This window comes from Denticeps clupeoides, chromosome 9 (assembly GCF_900700375.1).
Source record: "Denticeps clupeoides chromosome 9, fDenClu1.1, whole genome shotgun sequence".
Lineage (NCBI taxonomy): Eukaryota > Metazoa > Chordata > Actinopteri > Clupeiformes > Denticipitidae > Denticeps > Denticeps clupeoides.
In genome coordinates, this window is record NC_041715.1 from 1888463 (window position 1) to 1913955 (window position 25493).

Genomic DNA, 25493 nt, shown 5'->3' on the forward strand with positions numbered 1-25493 from the left:
TATAGTGTTGGTGGCTGTGGTACATTTCATGCTGAGTCATTTTGTGCAAGAGAGAAACAGATGAGACTTGGGCGGCTGGGACTGAGTGGTTTTGGTAGATATCTATGTACATGTTGAGTGTCCCCGGTGTCTAGGACAGTCTCGCTGAGATGAGCGTTATAGTATTTGTGGGTTTTAACTGTTAAAAAGATGTGTCTTTACCCTGGACATAAATATTACCAACATTAGCAGGACGTCTGATCCAAATCTGGGCTGCTCTGTAGAAGAAAGCTTGTCCACCTATGGAGGAAAAATGTATGACCTGAACTTCTCATATGTTATTGTACCACAGCCTTTGGTCATGGATCAGCCAGAAAACAACTGGATCTCAGTTTAAACCTTGGTGATGTGCAAGGCTAAGATGTTTTCCAAAGAAGTGTACGGAAAACAGGTTCTGGTGTCCTTGTCCAGGCGCCTATGACGAAGCTGGTGTGATCCTGCCTTCCGACCCTTCATTACCCATAATGGTATAAATATGCTTGTGAACTTACTAACGGGGGGAGATCTTCTTGCATTTAATTAAAACATTGAATTAAAACTGTAGAATCTAGAAGATTAAGAATTGCATATTTGGTTTATTCTGTAGTCAGTTGAATTGATCCAAGTAAGGGGGTGTCACTTTTCTTACTTGTTAAAAGTCCCGTTGAAAGTCCCGTGAGCCGATCTTGGAGATTTAGTGTGAAATGAGGGTGTGAGATAAGAGCGGATTTTCCGTGAATCAAGACCACCGCCGATTGTGTAACAAGAATCAAAATCATCCAGTGTGAGTTAATAAGGCAAGAGCACGAAGAAGGAACACGTAAAAACGAGAGAATTAGAGATTCGTTATCTGCGAGCTAGTATTATTATTGGCAAGGGCAGTTGGTTTCGTTAGGCTCTGAGTTCCCGGGCAAGATCGAACGAAGTGTGTGTAAAAAAAAATAAAAATAATAAAAAATAAAAGAAAACCTCGCGAGCGTGCGTGTGGGAACAAGACCAGTAGAATATGGAAATGGTGGTTTATGTGTATGAGAGGGCAGACCTCCTTCTCCCTTTCTGGTGTCTGAGCGTGTAAGAGCACAGAATTCATCAGAATTCAACAGAAGACATCATCAGTTCTGAAACTAATTTAATGATACAAAGGAAACAATAATATGGCGATGATGTGTAATCATCTGGTGGACTGGCATGAAAAGTACGGTTTTACTGCGAGCCTCTTAGTAAAACTCAGCTAAAAAAGCTGAAGGGTAGAGGGTAAAAAGCGAGAAATACTTCAGTCAAAGAAAGTTAAAAGTAAAGTAATTCAGGAAATGGGTGTAATGGAAGACTGTTTTAAAATATGTGAAGCAGAGGGTGAGCGGAGGGATAGACAAACCAGCCAACAAGGCCTGACCACGCTGTGTGTGAGAAAGAGATTATCAGACTGTGTAAGTTGTGAGTAAGGTGTGTGTTTTCGTGGAGGACCGGAGTTCTGATGAGTTCCAGCACCGGGTTGACTGCAGCGCTGTTAAGAGGCGGAATCTGAACAGAATCTGAAGCTCCACCCTTCCGCACGAAAAATCATCACGACCCCTGCTGGAGCAACCGCTACAGGAACAACAGAAACCACCACAGCACGATGACGTCACTGCCTGGACTCCACAGGAGAAATCCACCATCAGAGCAGCTGACCCATTCTCTCCTCCCAAGACTCGTTCAGGCGCCACTTACGAGTTGGATCACTATCATCTGGACAATCAGCACACGTCCAGGCCAGACAGGTTGAAGCAAAGGTCAAGGCCCGCCAACAGAGCAAGAAACAGTGTGATGTGTGCTTCTGCTGTGGCCAAAGCGGACATTGGGCGAGAGAATGCCCCGACAAGCACAGAAGAAGAGGATTTGCCATTTCCAGTGGCGAGAGACAGAGGAGGAGTGGGGTGGTAGTAGCCTATGAACCAGAAGACCCGGGTTCAAATCCCACTTACTACCATTGTGTCCCTGAGTAAGACACTTAACCCTGAGTGTCTCCAGTGGGGGAATGTCCCTGTAAATACTGATTGTAAGTCGCTAAGGGCATCTGATAAATGCTGTAAATGTAAAGGACACGTACACCACGGACATCCCCAATTGGACTGAAAAGGTGAAGCAGGTAGAGCTCCAGATGAAGGCGCGGCCGCAGTCCTGGAGGCAGTTTCATGCACACCTACACTGACCTACACTGACACTCATGCCGAATACGAAGATATACACACATTCCACACTCCCCAAACACACAGTGATACACGCATCACTCTGACAAGTGGTTTTTTTTTTCTTTTCTCATTGTTGATTCTAGTGCAGCCGTGTAAAAAAAAAAAATCTGATTACCCACATGTTTCACTGGTAAAAACACAACTGACTGGTCTTTGACTTTTTTCATTTTTTTTGGTTTTGTTTTATGTCTAAGATCTGTTTACTTACAGCTCTCTCTCCATCTGACCCCCCTGAATTGGCCACCACCGCCCATGCAGTGTTTGAGGAAAATAAAAAAGAAATAAAGGATTATTGTCTCAGTTTTGGTTTGCATTTCAGTTGCATTTTGCCTCCAAATCTGTTACATTTCTAGGTCACGTTATTAGTGAAAAAGACAAGGACCTGTCATTGTTGGAAAATGTATATAAGTTATCATGCTATTAACCTTTACTACCTTTTTGACATATATATCCCACATGTATTAAACTCTATTAATCCTTTTGACATATATATATATATATATATCTCGCATGCATTAAACTATATGAATCTTTTTAATATGCGCACTACATTGAATCATTAGTCTCTTCAGAAACTGGTGGGCTAAAGGCTGTTTGCAGAACAGAATGACCGCGACTTGATAAGAGGAGGCCTGCAGCTGCGGAGAAGCAAGAAAAACAAGAAGACCTTGGCGATGGAGCGTCTACCAAAGAGACAACCCTACATGCAAATTATAAGCTTATTTGGTGTGATCCTGTGAGGAATGTACCGCCCTATTATTGAATAAAAAGAGAGGAAGCGGAAGAGACGGCAGAGCTTTTTGGAGGCTGCTGTATTGGTCGTCTCTGATCGCTCTCCTTGCAAGTAAAAGAACTCAACTTCTTCGTGTCATTCTTCTCTGGTTTATAAGTGTTGGAACGGCGTACAACTCTAACATTTTATTGGTCCTTCGAGCCGGATTCCAAGACACCAAAGGACTCCAGCGGACGGGACGGATACCAGGAAATCCTTGGCCAAGGCTGACTCCTTAGTAGGGGTCAGAGACAGACCCCTTTGGGGACTGGGAGGCCGACCCGTCGGTTGGGATCTGGAGGTTGACGGAATCTTACGAGTGAGAGAAGGCACGGGGGTAAGTTGACTTCTGTTTAAAAGAAATGGAATGAATGGTAACAAGAGGTTACAAGAGGTTACAAGGGGTAACAAGAGGTTACAAGAGGTAACAAGAGTAACAAGAGGTTACTTAAAGGAAACAAACCCTGGGTATTCTAGACTCTGGCAGGTAACAAAGACAGTTAAATTCCGTGGGGGGGGGCGGACCCCTCCCGTAAAGGGTTAAAATCCGCGGGGAGGACGGACTCCTCTGTCAGTGAAAAGGAACGTTCAATAGTAAAATAAGTGATTTAAAACTCATACAGGTGTATGAGAGTGCGCGCGGGTGTGAGTGTGTGGATGAGTGGGGGTGAAAGTCACTCCATACAAAACCTCACAGGGAAGGAAACAGCGACCCCTCGTGGACGCAGAGGCAAGGTATTTCCACCCCAAATGATTTGAGGTAGAAGTGAAATACACCACGAGAGGAATTTTGATACGCTGTCCTGTGAACAAATACCAGTGTTTTAGGTTACCCCAGGTACAACACACTGGCCCAAATTTAGGTCAAAATGGGTAAGGGATCCAGTAAACCAGATCCGAAAGAAGAACTAAAATGTAAAGACTGGAGGTATGTAGAGCAGATTAACAAAGCCTACGTCGAGCCGTTAAATAAATGGATAACAAAATACGGGTTTGATGGACAACTGAGATTAAAAAGTCTAATTGAGTTACAGGGAGTCATAAAACATACATGTAAAAATAAGGAGAAGCAAATGAAGCGAGAAGGGGTTGAGGCTTTAATACAGTGGATAAAGATAGCAGGAAAGAGAGAAGAAGGGGAGAGGAAGATAAGACAGGCTAGAGAGAATGCAGCACGTGAGGAGGAAAGGGAGAGAGAGGATCAGGCAGTTAAAGTGATGGAAGTGGAGAAAACTATTCTGTTTCTCCGCAAAGAAGACCATGAAGAAACTGGAAGTAGGGGAAGTCAGAGGGAAGGGGTGCGTAGGGCTGACGAGGAAGGAGTAGGGGAGGAGGGGGCAATGGGGGCCGCTAGTGCAGCCACCAGCGCTTCCCTCTGTGCCTGCAGCTCCTCCCCTGTATCTGGATATGGGATATGGCATATCCACGCCATGCACATAGACAAACTGATAAGAACTAAAAGGAAAAGACAAACCTATAAAAAAAATTACACCTTTTGGGAAAACACTATGCGGGATACAGACACATTTTACCATGGAGGCGGAGGTAGAGGGAGACAGGGAGGACGCAGGGGAAGAAGAAGAGGGGGTGTCCAAGGACGAGGGTGGAACACACAGGGCCAATGGAGAGCAGGCTGCTGGTCCTGTGGGAAGGCTGGACACATAGCCAGAGACTGTCTAGCAGGGCCGGGAGATAACACGGCATGACTGGAGGAGAAGAATTAGTAGGGAGTAGTAGGGAGATCAGTAAATGGGGGTACAACAATAGTCACTGCTTCTAAACCAGTTTGGGTGAGAGACCCCAAAGGAACATCATGTAAAACGTGTCCATCCTTTTTATCCCAGAATGCCCTGTTAATTTGCTGGGAAGAGACGGCTTACTTAAATTAGGTTTGGCACTCGTCTCCACTCCGTAACAGGTGTGGAGCTCATGCCCTCTGACGAACTACATGTCACCATGTGGTATAAAAACTCTCCTTGACCTGAGCCAATATACAAAAAGAAATTGTCACGACTCACGCCAACAACCATAGTCATTCTTTATGTTTACTCGGACGGGCAAGGTAACGTGGTGGTGGGGGTCGCTTTACCTAGCAATGCTCCGGGTTGGTATCCACCGCACATCTCACTGTATAAAAACAGAGAGAGGAGTTGGAAGTCGTTGGGCACCATAGTTCAAGAAGGTGACAGCGCAACGGAATTGGGCAGACATGTGGGACAAATTAGAGCATAATTTGGAAATGGCTGTATTGGACAATACAGACCAAGACTGGAGTACATCCAGAAACCAGTGACATTTTCTGCTCACTGAAGAAGATGAAGATGAACTAGCACAAATCCCTCAATCATTGTGGTCACAAGGACCGTCTGATGTAGGACTGATAAAAGGAATTTTGCCGGTACAAGTCAGACCCAAAACAGAATATCGGCCTTGCATAAGACAATATCCGCTTAATCCTGACACACTAGAAGGCACACCAGTGATACGTGACTTACAGCAAGCAGGGGTTATTATAGAGAGAGATTATTCCCCCTGCAATACGCCTATATTCCCGGTGAAAAAGCAAGATCCCTCGGTGGGATGGAGAATGGTGCAGGATCTGCAGGCAGTAAATGCTGCAGTAGTACAGCGAGCTCCGTGTGTGCCTGACCAGCACATTACTAAATTCCTTAAGACCAGATGCACGAATATTTACTGTGGTCGACATTAGCAATGCCTTTTTCTCCATTCCCATAGACCCAGACAGCCAATTTTGGTTCGCTTTTACATTTAAGGGGAAACGATACACCTATACTAGGCTTCCCCAGGGCTATTGCGAAAGCCCTACTATATATTCCCAAGCCAGGCATGCCAGCATGTCCAAATTTCAACCACCGGGGGGAAGTCAGATTCTACTTTACGTTGATGATATATTAGTGGCTTCTCCGAGTCTGGAAGCATGTAAAATTGACACTGTGGCCCTTTTAAATCACCTAGCTATAGAGGGGCACAAAGTTAGTAAAAGTCAAATACCTGGGTCACCACCTCAGTGCAGGCGGCAGAACTATTCTAGAAGAACGGAAAACAGCGGTCCTACAGGCGCCAAAACCAATTAATAAAAAACAAATGATGTCATTCTTAGGATTAACTAATTATTGTAGAAGTTGGGTACCAAATTACCCTGAGATTACTTCCCCACTCACGGCTTTAATTTACACTGAAGACCTGAAAATGACATCACCGCTAAATTGGACGTCAGAAGCAGAAAAAGCTTTTTGTGATATTAAACAGGCGCTGACCTCCAATTTAGCTCTAGCCTTGCCAAATTATAGTAAACCGTTTATACAAATGGTGGACTGCAAAGACAAATATATGACTTCTGTCCTAGGCCGACAACATGGAGACAACCTAAGACCGATAGCTTATTTTTCATCCAAATTAGATAATGTAGCCCGCGCATTGCCACACTGTGTGAGGGCGGTGATAGCGGCGTCGATGGCAGTAGAAGCAAGTGCCGGAATAGTTTTATTCCACCCATTGACCCTTAAGGTCCCACATGCAGTGGCTGCTTTACTACTGCAAACCAATATGATCTTTTTATCACCTGCAAGGCACCTCTCCTGCATGGCCACGTTGCTGTCACAGCCACATCTCACTATCGAACGATGCACCACATTTAACCCAGCCACATTGTTAACTTTACCCGATGACGGAGAATAACACGAACACACAGCTAAATCTAGATTAGATTTAAGTGACCAACCTTGCCTCAGGGTGAGGTAATATTCATCGATGGCTCTTCAAAGAAAAATTATTTGGGAAAAACATAAACGGGCTACGCCATGGTGACAGCAGTGATTAAAGCTGACAACTTACCATCGACTTTTTCAGCGCAAGCAGCCAAAATAATTGCTCTAACTGAGGCTTGTAAATTAATGAAAGGGAAAGATGTTACTATATATACTGATAGCCAATATACATTTGCTCAGTACTGGCGGAATAGGGGAATGGTTACATCTACAGGAAAATACAAGTGCAGGACAGGAGTTCTGATGAGACACTCCAGCCTCTGTGTGTGTGTGTGTGTGTGGGTATGTGCGTCTACACGCATTGGCAGACCTTATCTCTCTGGTATGTGCGTGTGTGTGTGTGTGGGGCCTATCTCTCTCTCTCTCTCGTTTTGTTTTGGAACTCTTAGCAATAGATTTTACCGTCTGGGCATCAGCACAGCGATTTACAACGGGTCTCCACCTTATTCAGATTTAAAGGGAATATGGGAAATATTTTTAATTTACATTTTGTGTATCTTGTTTGTTTGTTTTCTTTTCTTTCTGAGAGTTTTAAAATTAAGTTTGTGAAAAACTGGGGAAAATATATACATTACATCTAAACTGTGCAATTTTAAATGAATATTGTACTGTTGTATGTACACTTTGGGTTCTTTTTTCTGGGTTTTGTGTTGTTTTATTTTATTTAAGAAGGGAGATTTCCCAACGGCTGCACTGTTTGCCTCTGTTACTGTGTCTTTGAATAAGGTCCATCACACCTACACTGACCTACACTGACACTCACGCTGAATATGAAGACATAACACACTGATACGCATCCCTCTGACAAGTGAATTTTTTTCTTTTCTCATTGTTGATTCTAGTGCAGCCATGTAAAAAAGAACAGTGGAAGATATATAAAAAAAAAAAAAAAAAAAAAAAAAAAAAGGGCTTCACATTTATATTGTACTGTGGATTTTATTTCATTTCATTGTGTTGCCCCAGCCAATGACCGATATGATGCTGTATTGTTTTTTATTTAAATGGTAGCATTGGGATGACTACATTGTTCCTTGAATCCAGACCGAGAGCATTTAAAGGATAATTATTGTTATTATTATTTACAGCAATAGGGTTATTGTCTCAGTTTTGGTTTGGATTTCAGTTGCATTTTTGCTGTTACATTTCCGTTATATTTCTGGGTCACATTATTAGTGGAAGATGACAAGGACCTGTCATCCAAACTCCTCACATCCATTACTGTAAAACAGTTGTTGTTATTTATTGCCTTTTGTTCCTACCATTGAGTATTTCTTCCAAGGTTCAGCAAGCCTTTAACTGCCCTCACTCATTATAAATCGATGTCTTCTCAGGTGCTGTGGAACCCTGATGCAGAGCAGGCCCCTCTTAGCTTTAAACAGACTCCCCACCCACATTAGGCCTCCAAAATTGTGACCGTATCACCTCTGTTCTCCTTCACTATGTCCTGTAGCTGATTTTTCATGCACTCTTTTTTTATTTATTTTTGGGAGGTGCAAATTTTTGTGTAAAGACGAATCGGGTGCGTAACGGATGTTGGATGTTACTGCTGTAGTAGTCTTGGATTTTCAGCATGACTGAGGATGTGTTTCTACGCGGGTTTTTGATGCAATTTGGATGTTACCTTATCGACAACTGTTAATTTCATTTTTTATTATTTACAATTTTTTAGAAAAAAAAAAAAAAAAAAAAAAAAACAATCTACATATGTACATATTTACATACAGTTGGGCTGCGATTTTGAGCCATGGGAAAACACATGTCTCAACAAGGGGGTTGGTGGTACAGCTACATATGGCTTTAGCCTATATAAAAATTTTTTTTAAAAATAATTGATACATGCTTGATGTGGTAAAAACAACAATTGGCTTCTTTAAGTGGAGCAAGCAGCTAATGTCACTCAACAAGATTGCGTGCTTTGTATGGGGCCATGACCATTATTACAGGTAAAACCAGCGGTTATAACTCAACCAGATTGTCGTTGCAGAAGTTGGGATCAAGTTTGGGATTAGGTTGTTTGATCGATTGCCCACAATCACCACTGGGTTGTGTGTCTTAGTAACCCTTTTATTACCAGTGTCCATATATCCAACAACAATAAGTAACCTATTATTCAAAATAGACAGCCTGGTGCCTGCAGACTGGCACCAGACGAAGCGGTCAACCCCGCCCTGGGAGAAGCTAACAGATCCAACTTACATAGATGCAATTGGGGTTCCCAGGGGGGTGCCTGACGAAAATAAAATAGCAAATCAAATAGCAGCGGGATTCGAATCAACCTTGTGTTGGTGGTGTACGATTAATAAGAACGTAGACAGGATCAACTACATCCATTACAATGTTCAGAAATTAGGAAATTGGACACAAGACGGTTTTGAGGCCGTGCATGGGCAATTATCCGCCATTTCCCTAATGGCTTTTCAGAACAGAATAGCGCTTGATATGCTCTTGGCTGAGAAAAATGGGGTTTTGCGCCGTGTTTGGAGAGCAATGCTGCTCGTTCATACCAAACAACACAGCTGCAGGAGGCAGTCTGACATTGGCCATTGACGGCCTGCGCACCCTCAACCGGAAGATGAAGGAGCATTCAGGGGTGGAAACTACGATGTGGGATTCCTGGATGAATGTATTCGGGAAATACAAAGCCCTAGTTCAATCTGTTTTAACATCTATGGCTGTATTTGCAGCAATTCTGACCTTGTGTGGATGTTGTTGTATTCCTTGTCTGCGCAGTCTTGTGAACCGTCTCATCACTACGGCCTTATCACCCAGTTATACCCGCTCTTGGAAAATAAAATCCACGATGAGGGCTTTGAGATGTCCATGGAGCCCAGTGACTTACAGTTGAGCCAACTGTTCTGAGAATCTATCTTCGAGAATTGAAGCAACATCCCTTTGAGTGTAAATGTATTGCTCAGTTTCTGAACTAATAGTCGAAAATCCTACCGGAAGAGGTTATTAGGGAAGTACTATAGAAAAAAAAAAAAAAAAAAAGTTCAATACCTGAAATATTGGGGGACATATGCTTGACTCATTATGTTTTAAATGTATTTTTTGTTGTTTTGATTCTGAATTTCCTGAATTTATCAGGCTTTTTTGTTGTTTTAATTCTGTATTTCCTGGATTTATCAGGCTTTTTGTTGTTTTAATTCTGAACTTCCTGTATTTATCAGGCAAGGTGCTGTTTGGATAAGGCTGGAAACGACGTTCGGAAATATGGTGACTTATGGTGATAGGATGGTAGAATATGGATCTCTCAGCAGACTTGAATCTGCTGATTCAAAGAAAAAAAAAAAAAGAAAAAAAAAAAAAAAAAAGGAGCAGCGTTTTGAATCGGCAGGGTAGCATTTATTCTGTCCTCTCCTGAACAGCGACACCACGTTTTTGTTCTCTTGAATGCTTGGTTGGTTGCATTGTGGTTTCGATTCGGTGCGTCATGTGGCCTGTTCTCAGCACCGTACTACAGTCCCTATGTGGTCCAGAACGGCATTATCACTCTGTGTGATACGATTTTTTCTATTATTATTATTATTGTTGTTATTATTAAGAAAAAAAAAAAAAAAAAAAAAAAAAAAAAAAAAAGAATTAGAAAAAGGTTTGATACATGATAAACAGGGGGGAAATGTTGGAAAATGTATATAAGTTATCATGCTATTAACCTTTACTACCTTTTTGACATATATATCCCACATGTATTAAACTCTATTAATCCTTTTGACATATATATATATATATATATCTCGCATGCATTAAACTATATGAATCTTTTTAATATGCGCACTACATTGAATCATTAGTCTCTTCAGAAACTGGTGGGCTAAAGGCTGTTTGCAGAACAGAATGACCGCGACTTGATAAGAGGAGGCCTGCAGCTGCGGAGAAGCAAGAAAAACAAGAAGACCTTGGCGATGGAGCGTCTACCAAAGAGACAACCCTACATGCAAATTATAAGCTTATTTGGTGTGATCCTGTGAGGAATGTACCGCCCTATTATTGAATAAAAAGAGAGGAAGCGGAAGAGACGGCAGAGCTTTTTGGAGGCTGCTGTATTGGTCGTCTCTGATCGCTCTCCTTGCAAGTAAAAGAACTCAACTTCTTCGTGTCATTCTTCTCTGGTTTATAAGTGTTGGAACGGCGTACAACTCTAACAGTCATCCAGACACGTCACATCCATTACTGTAAAACACTTGTTGTCATTATTTTACTTTTGTTCCTCCTGTAGTGTAGAAGTTTCTCTGAGTTCAGCAAGCCTTTAACTGCCCTCACTCATTCTAAATCAACGTCTTCTCAGGTACTGTGGAACCCTGATGCAGAGAAGGCCCTCTTAGCTTTAAACAGGCCCTGCAATCCCCACCCACAGTAGGCTTGACCGAGCCCTCTAAAAATGTGTCCGTATGACCTCTGTTCTCCTACAAGCACATGGTGATTCACTGCGTCCTGTAGCTGATTTTTCATGCATTCTTTTTATTAATTTACTTGTTTATATATTTTGGGAGGGGCAACTTTTTTTTTTTTTAAGTAAGGATGAATCGGTTGGATAAAGGAATTATATCTATTTTTTTACTGCTGCTGATGATTTGCATAGAGAGTAGTGTTAATGGGCAGTGATGCTACTTATTCCTGATTGGCATGTTGCTGCATGGAGGAAGGTACTAGTAAGTCTGTGTAGAAGGAAACTGTGAAGGTCTGGCTGGTAGGACGTAAATAGAATGAAAATCTGGACCTGGCAGGTGATGTAGAGATCTGGGAGATGTGCGTGTGAGTTACTATTGGAATCACTGTTGGATGTACTGTTACACGGTCCATGTGAATGTACCCACCGTATGTACCAGACGAAAAGTTTTAACTATAATAGCTAACAACATGACGGAGGATGTGTTTCTACATGGGTTTTTAATACAATTAGGACGTTACTTTATCGGCAACTGTTAATTTCACATTTTTTTTATTATTCAAATTTTTTTTAACAAAAAAAAAAAAAAAGTCACAGCAGTATGGTAGTATTCAAAAATACTCTGAAATTTCCTGTAAAAAAATACTTTCACTACAGGGACCTGTTCAACTTTTGCAAGATATTATGAGGTCTTCTCAATGTTACAGTCAAGAAATTGGCCTCTCTTAACCTAGCGACCCTTCTCCCCACAGAACACAAAGGGGAACTGTATATCTTTCTTTGTTATGCTCTCCTCGGCCTGATGCAAATGTTTTACTGCTTTGTTGTGCACAAAGACCACAGAGATTATTTGCGTTACCTGCGGTATGAGGATAATGACATCACAAAAAGCATAGTTGAGTTTAGGATGAAAGTCCATGTGTTTGGAAACAGCCCGTCACCTGCTGTTGCCATTTACTGCACAAGACTGGCAGCACGACAGGGTGAACGAGAACACGGATCTGAGGCGAGACAGTTCGTTGAACGCCAGTTTTATGTTGACGACGGGCTCATATCAGTTGCCAAACCAGAAGAAGCAATTGACCTGCTTGTGAGAACGCAAAACAATGTTAACAGAGTCTAACATACGCTTTCACAAAGTGCCATCAAACTGCAGTCAAGTCATGGAAGCTTTCCCTGCTGAGGATCGTGTGAAGGACTTGAAAGATTTAGACCTAGGAGTAGACCCTCTCCCAGTTCAGAGATGCTTAGGGACTCTGTTGGAACCTACAATCTGACAGCTTCACTTACCATATATCAAGAGAGACCAAACCATTCACGCGTAGGGGCGTGTTGTCAACGGTTAATAGCCTCTATGACCCTTTAGGCTTTGTCGCTCCCATAATAATGCAGGGAAGAGCACTACTTAGAGAACTGTTATCTGATGAGATTGACTGGGACACACCCTTACCCCCTGAAAAAAATGAGTTGTGGGTCTCGTGGAAAGACTCTTTGCAAGTTCTTGAAAACCTCCAAATACCAAGGTGCTACAGCCCAGGTACGTTAAGCACAATGGAAGTAAAGGAACTATGCATTTTCTCTGATGCCTCCACTGTAGCTATAGGGGCAGTAGCTTATCTGTGTACAGTTGACAGTGAAGGACAGTGCCATACTGGGTTTGTAATGGGAAAGTCTAAACTTGCAACCCGCCCCTTGCACACACAGTACCATGCCTGGAACTCTGTGTTGCGGTGCTCGCGGTAGAAATATTGAAATTGAGCTTATTAGAGATGAGTTAGACATTAAAGTAGACAATGTGACATTTTACACAGACAGTAGAATTGTGTTGGGATACACACACAACACTTCCAGACGATTTTACATGTATGTTGCCAACAGGGTTACACACATTAGAACATCAACACACCCTAGTCAATGGCATTATGTACCAACTGAGTTAAATCCAGCTGACCAAGCTACTAAATTTATTCTAGCAGTGGACCTGCAGAAGAGTACCTGGTTCTCAGGTCCACCCTTTCTGTACTCTGTCACACACAGAATCACAAATTGGTTCTTTCACCCTCATTGAACCTGAAAAAGACAAAGAGGTACGTCCAGAAATAAAAGTGTTGAAAACTACAACATCAGAGCCACAGCTAGGCTCTGAGCGTTTCGAGAGATACTTGAACTGGACCACACTGTGCAGAGTCATAGCCAGACTCATTCATGTCGTCACATCCTTCACACAAAAGACATGCAGACACAGACAAAATGGATGGAAAAGTTTCAGTGAGACACCGAACATCCGAACCGAACAAGTAGTCATCATTCAAGCTGTCCAACAAGATGTTTACAAATGGACACTCAAAAACCTTAAAGAAGGAAAACAGACAAACACAAAATTTGACACACTCCAAAAGCTCAATCCTGTATTGGACAAAGACAACCTCCTACGAGTCGGTGGGCGTCTCTCCTCCGCTAACCTCACAGAGAATGAAAAGCACCCTCTGATTATCCCATCTACCAGCCACATCGCCACACTACGTCACTTCCATGAACAAGTGGCCCATCAAGGGAGACATGGAAGGAGCTGTCCATGGTGCTGGATACTGGATAGTTGGAGCCAAGCTTCTGTGCTCAGACAGAGGCACTAACTTTGTTGGAGCTTGTAAGGAACTGGGTCTAGACTCAGAAAACACAGCAGTAGGAAAGTACCTGCAGGAGAGAGGATGTGTTTGGACGTTCAACCCCCCTTACGCATCTCAGACGGGAGGCTCGTGGGAGCACCTCATAGGGGTCGCCAGGCGCATTCTAGACGCAATGATGTCACAAACTGAACAAACACGTCTCAGTCACGAAGTGTTAAGCACCTTTATGGCCGAGGTGAGGGCAATTATTAATGCGAGGCCTCTTGTCCCCATGTCCACTGACCCTGACAGTCCTGTAATACTTACACCAGCAATGTTACTAAAACAGAAGATGAGTGCCGTTTCTGCTCCGTCAGGGCAGTTGTATTGATCCTTGTAGTGATATAATGCAATTATATCAAGTGGGGAGTGCCTTTTGGTCAAAGGCAGTAATTAGTTCATGATGTTATAAGTTACATAAATAAGGTGATAAATAAGTAAATTCATGCTAAAAAAAATTAAAATATTTTTGGTTTGAAATCTGAGATCTGTATCACAAATGATCTTGTTGTGTTGTATGTGCAGAAACATGAGCGAGTGGGCGCTCTCACAATGGAGTTGTCTTGGACGTATTTTCTCCGGTAATGTGAACAAGTGCTTCGGCAGAATTACGGGAGAGAACAGCGCATGTACACGCTAAATGTGCCCTACACGCTTGTGCCTTGGGAAACTTTCGTCTTTTTACAATATAAGGAAAGAGTTTATAAAAGATCTTCAGTAAAATCAAGAAAAGCAAGCCTTGTGTGGAGATCTTTTATTTGTTCGCTGGCTGTCTAGCTTCACATGGTCACGTGTTGGGAGGACAGCACAGTACATATCCAGCAAACATCATATATATTTCTGCTCCGGCATGCAAATATGAATACTGAGCCAAAATAATAATGTTCAGGTTTGTTTGGTGACTCGTTACACAAAGATGAATGTCTTAAAGGAGACAAAACTATATACATTAAATCATCATCTTCAGCTCTGACGTTCTACTGATACACGAACCTTCACTGGTAAGATCCTCAGTGGAGAGAGTTTACCGCAGGTATTAAAGTACGGAAAGACTCTCTCAGTGAAAGTGTGTGTGAGAGTGTGTAGATGTGTGTTATTAACAGTATCAGAGAACGACAACTTTCTTCCGTCCCAGTCCAGTGTCACTCTGATCTTCTGCAGCTTCCTGTTAACACTGAGGAGAGAATCTGGATTTGGTGTAGAACGTGCATAATATTTACCAGCACAATAACAACCCATATACCAGATTCCACTCCTGCTGTAAACTGCTCCCTTCCTCCCTGCAGATTCTGTCATGACACCCAGTGCCCAGCATTTATTTTCCCCGACATCAACATCCCAGCAGTGAGTCCCTGAGTTGAAGCCCTCAGATCCCAGAACAGCCCAGATGTTATTAAATCTCTCTGGATTATCAGGAAGCTTCTGTCTCTCATCACTGAATCTCACACTGGTCAGATCTTCAGACAGGACGAGTTGTGGGTGAGCAGTGATGGGATTCAGAGTCACAGGAGCTGAAGAGAGAAAAACACACACATGAGGTTTGGTAGAGAAGATGCAGGTCTGATATTTTATATTCAGAAGTTAGGATTGATATGACTGAGTATCTGAATAAATACCAGAGAGAGAAAATACTTTTAAAGAGCCAGATTATTAATAAAGTGCAAAATTGTGTAATTATCACAAATTCATTATTCAAATTATTATTACATGTACGTGTGTGCGAGAGACTCACGGTGAAAAATCTCCAGCATCTTCTCCCAGACTGTGAACTTCAGGTTCTCCAGGTGTTTCTCCACATGGATCAGGGCTCCTGGAAGCCTCTCTGGATGCTCCAGTCTGCACTGGGTTCTGGAATAACATTCAGGAGTCAGAGCTGCTGTGGGTTTGGGTTCAGAACCACTGAGATGATAGAGAAGCCTGTCACTTACCTTGTAATGGTGGTTCTGTAGTTCTGAGAAACAGGAATATGCCAGTTATTATTAATAAAATCTATAAAAATCCTGGTAGAGCAAGAACAGTCTTGGTACCTGCAGGAATGAGACGTCTTCAGCTCCCATCTCCTCTTCTACAGCTCTGATTGTCTCTGAAAGAGATGATATCTCTCTACTCATCTTCTCCATCTTCTCCTTTATCATCTGACTCTTCTGCTCCTCTTCCTCCCTCAGTGCTGCTATCCTGGCTGCTTCTTCATCTTCTAGAAACTGGTAAAGCATCTCAAACTCCTCCTTAATCCTCCTCTCTGTGTGTTGGGTCTGGATCTAGAATAATAATAGAAAGATTTGCATGTTACGTGTCAGTAATTATACACCAACACTGATCTTAGTTGACATGATGTAGAAATGCTGAACATCACAATAATGATTGAAGTGGAGGAAATTAAGTGGATCTTCTGCTCTGTAGATGCTGACGGGTTTTGTTATGTTGAAGTTATACAGTTTACAGAACGTTGGCTGTATAGAGAACCACAGGAACTCTTGATTGACTGAGTTGCGTTGTTCCCTGCTCTTGTCACCACAGGTTCTGGAGGTGGTTCTGGACTCTGCTGTTCAGGTTTTAAAGACCTTGCTCAGCTGCTTGTGTTACACATGGACTCTGGTCCTGTGTGAAGTTGAACTCTGACCTGTGCTTTGTGTTCTGTGTTCCTTCAGAGAACTTTTCATGTGGACGTGAAGGAGGAGATCAGACTAAACTGGCAGCAGGTAGCAGCCCAGCTTCATCTCTGTCTGTGAGAATCTTGCTTTTCCAAGTGTGGATTTAAACCCACCAGAACCTTCACACTGAGGTGTTGGGTGAACAGAACCTGATATTTGCTAAGGAACATGCAGCCAAATATTTGCTGGAATGTATCTTTATAAATCTGAGACTTTAATTCTAACTAAGCAGAAGCAGAACAATTTAAAACTAGAAGCCAAAATTCCAGGGGAAATTTTGATGGGTCTGTCCGGGCATTGGTCACAGCTGCGGGCATGGGATTTGTAAAATGGGGCTTCTTTACTGTGGTACTGCAGTATCACTTCAAAGAAGTTTTATTTTACAAATCCGTTGTTTCTTTACGTTTGACGGTCTTCGCGTGGCGGTCTTTAACGTAAGACATGTTCTTTTTTGCCATTCATAGCACAATAATAAATGGTCTGTGTTCCTGACAGACCCAATGACAAGGACTTTCATGTTCATGTTAAAATTAAGATGATTCTTTACCTTAATCTTCCCTGTAGTTTCATCACAGGACACTTTAAAATCTCTAAAGTTCTTCAGCTTTTCCTGTAAGGGCTTCAATTTAATATTCAGCTCCTCCTGAAATGAATTAGCATTTTAATACAGAAATTATTTTTTGAACAAAATTATGTTTCTATGTATTTTGTATAAACTTTATACTCACCTTCAGATCCAGAGCTGCTTCATTTATTGGTCTGAAGTTGTGGTTCTTATGATTTTTTGATTCCGCACACGCCAAACACACAAGTTGCTGATCCTCCAGACAGAAGAGTTTGAGTTTCTCACCATGTTGACTGCAGAGAACCTCAGATCTCTGGATCTTTTCTACTGAGAAGATCTCACACAGGTTCTTTAAAGCAAGATTAACAGGAGGAAATTCTTTTGAGCTCCTTTTCCTACAGACTGGACATTCTCGATATCCTTTACTCTCCCAGACCTGCTGCAGACAAACTTTACAGAAGCTGTGACTACAGGACAGGATGAGAGGATCCTTGAAAATTTCATAGCACACAGGACAGGAGAAATCCTCTTCTGAGAAAGACAATTTCCTCTTATGAGAAGCCATTATGTTTTATAATGAAAAATAAATTTCTTTAAAAATAGATTTAACTATACATATATATATATAAATAGTATTTTCTATTGTACCACAGAAAAGAATTTCTAGATGATGAACAACTTCGTCTTTGCTTCTTTCTTCCTAAAACCATAATGAGGGCGGAGCTTATTTGTATAAATGCTGTTATTGGTCAGTACTTGTGCTTTTCACTGATTGGCTGAAAGTTTATTTTCAAGTAGCCCAAAATAAGATTTAAATGCTGTACTGTAAAACGTGAACACTGGCTAAACCTTAACATAAAAATTAAAGTAATCTGTCACACCTAATATTTTATCATTGCTGTAATGTAAATAAACAGGTTACAGCAGGTCTGATTGGTTTATTTACATTATGTCAATTCTAAAATATTAGGTGTGACAGATTAAGTTCAATCCGTGTTCACTTTTTATAGTGTGTCCCTGTAAGAAGTGACTGAAAAATCCTTATAAATTTAAACTAAATAACATTAACATTTTTCTTCCATGAGTTTGAATTGTAAGGTTCCTGGCAGGTCCATGTTTGTCCTGGAGAACCAGGAAATGTAATCGGTCCCACAGACTTTTATTTACCAAATGGTCGCAAGAACAAAGAACAGGTGACTGACCCCCACAGACAATTATTATCAAATAGTCACGAGAACGGGAGGATGACATCTCTTTCACAGACTCTTCACCCTGAGAATGGCGGGAAAGCCCCTCTCACTTCTGGGGGAAGCAGAAGTGTTCCTCAGGTGTTTAATTTGAGTACAATATATATGGATGTATGTCATGATCCGGTCCGGCAGGGGTTACTCCGGGTCTGGAGTTTCATGTTAGTCTCGTGCAATGTTCCCTGATCGTGTTCACCTGTTTATAATTATATAATTGGGTCTGTCAGGAAGAAAGACCATTTATTATTGTGCTGAGAATGGCAAAAAAGAACATTAAAGAACGTTACAGACCGCCACGCGAAGACCGTCAAACGTAAAGAAACAACGGATTTGTAAAATAAAACTTCTTTGAAGTGATACTGCAGTACCACAGTAAAAAAGCCCCATTTTACAAATCCCATGCCTGCGGCTGTGACCAATGCCCGTACAGACCCATCAAAATTTCCCCTGGAATTTTGGCTTCTAGTTGTATAAAGCTATCCTGTTCGTGTCTGTCCATGTTCCCCCTGGCGATTCCGGAGGCGGGGAGTAGCAGCGAATTCGTGCAAATTCGAAATACAAAAGCTACCGTGGTGTCGAGGACACCGGTCGCGCAGTTCAGGTACTCCCGGCGTTAACCGAGATGAGGTGAGCGGCAGACTTCCCAGCGGGGTGAGACTGACGGAGCAACCTGGTGCTTGCAGACGGCGGACAGGATGCCGGTCCCCCACGGACGAGCCATGCTTTGGCCCGAGCCTGAAGCCGCCAGAGTGCGACAGCCACCACTCGTCCTTATGGACTTCCTCCCCCCCTTCCATGGACCGTCTTGTGCGGAGGTTGTGCCTTTGAGGGGGGGTACTGTCATGATCCGGACCGGCAGGGGTTACTCCAGGTCCGGAGTTCGGACCGGAGTTTCATGTTAGTCTCGTGTAATGTTCCCTGATCGTGTTCATCTGTTTATAATTATATGATTATATAAAGCTATCCTGTTTGTCTCTGTTCGCCGTCGGGTCATTGTATGCTGATGTTTCCCTTGTCTTGTGAGTTATGTATTAAACCCGTCTCGTGACGTCGTGCGTATGTATCCTCCTTCCTCGCCATGTTCAGCCAACGTGACAATGTATCATGACACTACATGCGTGTTTAGATTTATTCTCATTGGCTCAATGTCCCCTGTCACAAAAATTAAACAGATCTAAGATATAACGAATATGTTAGTACTAAAACCAAACCATAACAACATTAAAGGTCTCCAACACTTGTGGGGGGCGTCTTGTGACCCCCCCAAAGTGATCCAGATCGAGGATACAAAAGGGAAGGTAACATAACACTCAAGGGGTCATTGCAATCAGTTTCTCCCGCACGTGTTGCGGTTTTAAGAACTCTGCTACCTGTCTTTTTATCCAGTGCTGTGTGTAACATCTGTTGGGTATGTTGGATTGATTTTCCTTCTATCATTTTATCTTGCTTTGGACAATTAAGGAACTGTATTTACTTTATCTGTAGAGCTGTGAAGATTATGTATTATAACTAGAAGCAAAAATTCCAGGGGAAATTTTGATGGGTCTGTCCGGGCATTGGTCACAGTACTGTGGTACTGCAGTATCGCTTCAAAGAATTCCCATTCGGCCTGACCACTCCGTTGTTTCTTTACGTTTGACGGTCTTCGCGTGGCGTTCTTTAACGTAAGACATGTTCTTTTTTGCCATTCATAGCACAATAATAAATGGTCTGTCTTTCTGACAGACCCAATGAATGTAAATATTGATATCTTTCCAGTCTCCAGTCTTGTTATAGAATATTCTTTCAACTAAAGTTGTTGGTTATAGGGGGAACTTTCTGATCGTATGGCAACACGCCAGATTTCTGTATGTTTAAAGAACTTCTTTACATTTACTGCATTTATCAGATGCCCTTATCCAGAGCGACTTACAATCAGTATTTACAGGGACAGTCCCCCTGGAGCAACTCAGGGTTAGGTGTCTTGCTCAGGGACACAATGGTAGTAAATGGGATTCGAACCTGGGTCTTCTGGTTCATAGGCGAGTGTGTTACCCACTAGGCTACTACCACCCTGGATACTTCTTGATCCTATAGCACGTAAGCAGTAATTTTGTGTGAACCATAGACAGTTCCTTTCATCCTGCCCCTGGTGTGATCAGCCTGTCAGTCGGTGCAAAACTGCATGGTATAAAGTTATTTTAATAATTATACTTGATTTACTAACTGGCCACTGTTTTGCTGATCAAGACTCGATGAGTCAATGCAAATTAGCGGGTCTTTAGTTCTTCCTAACTGTATAAATTATTCAGTCCCTATTGTCCTCTTCATTCCAACTACCCGTTTAAAGTGAATAGTCTTGGTAGCTATATTGGGGTCAGATAATACGGATTTAAAACTATTTATCCAGTTGATAAATAGATTAGGTTTCTATAATCGTTATTTTATTTGCCGTCAAAAACAGTCATACACGCTAAACCCTTCACTGCCGTATCAGGTTCCGTTATTGGGCTGATAGCGAGTATTACAGAATCATGAACAAGAAAGAGAAACAGTAAGATGTGTTTAATGTTCATTAAAAACGTAACATAATAAAGCAAGAAAAGAAACATTCAGAACAAACATATGAATAAGATCAAGATCTATGACAACAGATATATAATATAAAGATGGCTACAAATATTATTGTTCATACAGTATAGTATTTTTCTTAATAATATTAATTTAATAGAGCAATATTTAAATAAATCAACTCATATCATACTTCCCGTTTCTTAAACATGAATTAAATTATGATGCTGAAAATGATTATAGTTTTCCAATCTACCAAAACATATTTGAACCAATAAGTGTTTGCAAGGAGAGTGATCAGAGACACGCATTACATCATGCCTCCAACAGCTCTTTGGTCTCAATCGCATCTCCTCCTTTTATTTAGTACAGGGCGGTACATTTTCCATCATATCATATAAGCCCATAATTAGTATCTGCATGTAAGCATATTTTCTGCTTCGCTGTTGCCGGGGTCATGGTTTCCTGCTTTTCCCCGTCTGCAGGCCTCTCCTTATCCGTTCGTTGTTTCTCCAGGTCGCGGTCACTCAGCCCTGCCAAACTCATCCTGCAAAACATCCCTTATCCCACGGTTTCTCTTCCATGTGACCAATGATTAATATAGTTGGTGTTTTCCAAAGTTTAACATTCCAAATAGTTTAATATATGTGAAATATAAAAATGGTATTGCATGAATATATTAAGAAAGGTAATTGCATGATAACTTATATACATTTTCCAACATTTCCCTCCTGTTTATCATGTATTTTACTCTTTTTTTGTTATTTTCCCCAATAGCCTCTTCCTGTAGGATTTTCAACTATTAGTTCATAAACTGAGCAATACATTTACACTCGAAGGGTTAATTGCTTCCATTCTCATAGAAAGATTCTTGGAACAGCTGGCTCAGCTGTAAGTCACTGGGCTCCATTGGTAACTCATAGCCCTCATTAAGGTCTTCCAAAAGTGGGTACACCTGTGTGAGATCAACCTCCCTTGGTGACAATGCCGTAACAATGAGATGGTTCACAAGCCTGCGTAGACAGGGAATACAACAACAGCCACACAAGGTCAGAATTGCTGCAAACACAGCTATGAATATTAAAACAGATTGAACTAGGGCTTTGTATTTCCCGAATCCATTCATCCAGGAATACCACATCGTAGTTTCCACTCCCGAATGCCAACGTCAATGGCCAACGTCAGACTGCCTCCTGCAGCTGTGTTGTTTGGGATGAACGAGCAGCATTGCTTTCCAAACATTGCGCATACCCCACCTTTCTCAGCCAGGAGCATATCCAGGGCTATCCTGTTTTGAAATGCCATGAGGGAGGTGGCGGATAGTTGCCCATGCACGGCCTCAAAACCGTCTTGTGTCCAATTTCCTAGTTTTTGAACATTGTAGTAGATGTAGTTGATTCTGTCTATGTTCTTATTAATCGTACACCACCAACATAAGACTGCTATTTGATTTGCCAACTTATATTCATCAGGAAGAGTGACGAGAAGACGTGGAATGAAGGACGCTTTCACCTGACATCACGAAACCGGGGTTTAATTGTGAAGGGGCAGTGGTGGCCTAGCGGTTAAGGAAGCTGCCCCGTAATCAGAAGGTTGCTGGTTCGAATCCCGATCCGCCAAGGTACCACTGAGGTGCCACTGAGCAAAGCACCGTCCCCACACACTGCTCCCTGGGTGCCTGTCATGGCTGCCCACTGCTCACTCAGGGTGATGGGTTAAATGCAGAGGACAAATTTCACTGTGCACTGTGTGCTGTGCTGCTGTGTATCACGTGTGACAATCACTTCACTTTGAATCACAAGACAGGGGAGACATCCGAGACGTAGACACTGGTGAACATGGAACATAACGTTAAAGACCTGACGGCGAACAGAAACGAACAGGCCAGCTTTATACAATTAACACAGGTGAAAACGATTAGGGAACATTACACATGACAACAATGAAACTCCGGTCCAGATCCTGATCCGGACCAGAGTAACCCCATTTCGGACCGGATCCTGAGTGTTTGGCAGTCATGTTGCTCTCAGTCATCAGGTAAAGGTAACAATGTGGCTGGGTTCAATGTGGTGTATCGTTCTATTGTGAGATGTGGCTGTGACAGCAACGTGGCCATGCAGGAGAGGTGCCTTGCCAGTGATAGAAAGATCATATTGGTTTGCAGTAGCAAAGCAGCTACTGCATGTGGGACCTTAAGGGTCAATGGGTGGAATAGGACTATTCCAGCACTTCTACTGCCATCGACGCCGCTATCACCGCCCTCACACAGTGTGGTAATGGGCAGGCTACATTATCGAATTTGGATGAGAAATAAGCTATTGGTCTGTCACGTTCCCCTCTAGCTCAGGTGAAAAATGGAGGATGCAGGTTGAAGAAATAACAATGCGTATTTTATTTGAACTCAAAAACAAAATGAAAGAACTGAAATGTCCTTGCGTGAAGTGCCATGCCTCTCCTCTAGAAGTCGGGTTGTGGGATCTTCAGCGAGGCCCTCCGCGAGAGCCAAAGATCGCCCTTGTCTTTCCCAGGCTTCGAACCGGCGTAGCTGAGCTGTATTGAGCCTAGGGGGGAGAGTTGAGTTCCAGTCCTTCTGTGGGGTTCACTGTCAATTGCCGTTAAGGACAGCATGCGGTGCAGCAACGAACTCTGGTTGTGTGAGGGAGACCAAACGCAGGACTAAAGGGACCAGCTGGTTATAAAGAGGAGTGGACAGAACCATTACTGCTAAACTAACCAATCACCGATCAGAAGTCATTACCCCGCTAAGCACCCGTGATTACCACCACTTACCTGTGATGAAGAACAGGTGGGAATAATCAGGGTGCTGGTGAGCCCCAGAAGAACACACACTAATACATGGGAGAGGTCGACCGCTGGGGGCGTGGCAGAGGTGGTACGATTGTTACACGGTCTCAGCTTATCTCCATGTTGCTGGCCTAGAACAGAAGTCATATATTTGACTTTGCAGTCCACCATTTATATAAACAGTTTACTATAATTTGAAGCCACCAGTATATCATCTACATAGAGTAGTATCTGGCTTCCTCCAGGTGGGTGGAATGCTGGCATGCATGGCTTGTGAATATATAGTCTAGTGTATGTATACCGTTTCCCCTTAGACGTAAAAGCAAACCAGAATTGGCTGTTTGTGTCTATGGGAATGTAGAAGAAGGCGTTGCTAATGTCAACCACAGTAAATATTTGTGCATCTGGTCTTAAGGAATTTAACAACGTGTGTGGGTTAGGCACATACGGAGCTCGCTGTACCACTGCGGCATTTACTGCCTGCAAATCCTGCACCATTCTCCATCCCACTGAGGGAGCTTGCTTTTTTACTGGGAATATAGGTGTATTGCAGGGGGAATCAGAAAAAGATCCGAAAGTGCACATACAAAATTCATTTAAAATTTCACAGATTAGATGTTATATATATTTATAACGTATATTTTTCCCAGCTTACCACAAACTTAATTTTAAAATTCTCAGAAAGAACAAACAAAATGTAAATGAAAAATATTTTCCCATATTCCCTTTAAGGCTGAATAAAATGGAAACCCGCTGTAAATTGCTGTGCTGATGACCAGACGGTAAAATCAGTCCCAAAAAAGAGTTCAGTCCCAAAACAAAACAAGAGAGAGGGAGAGGGGGAGGGGCCCCACACATACACACACATACCAGAAAGAGAGAGATATGGTCTGCCAATATATGCAGACGCTCACACACACACTCACACACACACACAGGCTGGAGTGTCTCATCAGAACTCTGGTCCTCCACGAAAACACACACCTTACTCACAACTCACAACAGTCTGATATTCTCCATCTCACACTGTCAGGCCTTGTTGGCTGTTTGTCTATCCCTCCGATCAGCCTCTGCTTCCCATAATTTAAAACTGTCTTCCTTTATACCCGTTTCCTGAATTACTTTACTATTATCTTTCTTTGACTGAAGTATTTCTTCCATTGTTTGCATATACACTTGCTGCACTTCTCTGCCATTTAAATGATAAGTCTGTCTTACAGGGGCATAGGGAAGTGCTGGTGACTGCACTAGCAGCCCCATCGCCCCCTCCTCTTGTACTCCTTTTTTTTACATGTCTGTTTTATGGCTCCCTGCAACTCAATTAGACTTTTTACCCTTAATTGTCCGTCAAACCCGTGTTTTATTATCCATTTATTTAACATCTCAACATAATCTTTGTTAATCTGCTCTACATATTTCCAATCTTTACATATTAGTTCTTCTTTTGGCTCTGGTTTACTGGACCCCATTTTGACCTAAATTTGACCTAAAAGTTTGTTGTGCCTGGGGTATCCTAAAACACTGGTACTTGATCACAGGACAGTGTATCAAAATGTAGTGTATTCCACTTTTACCGCAAATCTTTTGGGGTGGGAATACCTTGCCTCTGCCTTCACAAGAGTTCACTGTTTACTTTCCTGTGAGTTTTGCATGGAGTGTCCGTCTAGAGACTTTCACCCCCACTCATCCACACATTCACACCTGCGCGCACACTCATACACACGTGTAATTTACACAATTATTGTACTATTGAACTTTTTTTTCTGGCAGAGGAGTCTGCCCTCCCTGCGGAATTTAACTCTTTACAAGA

General features: G+C 42.3%; 1 protein-coding gene across 2 annotated transcripts; it reads right to left on the minus strand.

The window, feature by feature from the left end:
• Positions 1 to 14612: 14612 nt before the first annotated feature.
• LOC114797428 (zinc-binding protein A33-like) lies at positions 14613 to 17646 on the minus strand. 2 transcript variants are annotated; one of them, XM_028992387.1, is made up of 6 exons: positions 17245 to 17646; positions 17064 to 17159; positions 15893 to 16123; positions 15794 to 15816; positions 15607 to 15713; positions 14613 to 15412 (listed from the first exon to the last, which is right to left on the minus strand). In XM_028992387.1, exons 1-6 carry the CDS (start codon positions 17644 to 17646, stop codon positions 14829 to 14831), a joined length of 1443 nt encoding a protein of 480 aa, XP_028848220.1. In that variant the 3' UTR covers positions 14613 to 14828. The 2 variants fall into 2 exon arrangements, with proteins under 2 accessions (XP_028848220.1, XP_028848221.1); XM_028992388.1 differs by having other exon boundaries at positions 14613 to 15376; positions 15598 to 15713.
• Between the last annotated feature and the right edge of the window lie 7847 nt (positions 17647 to 25493).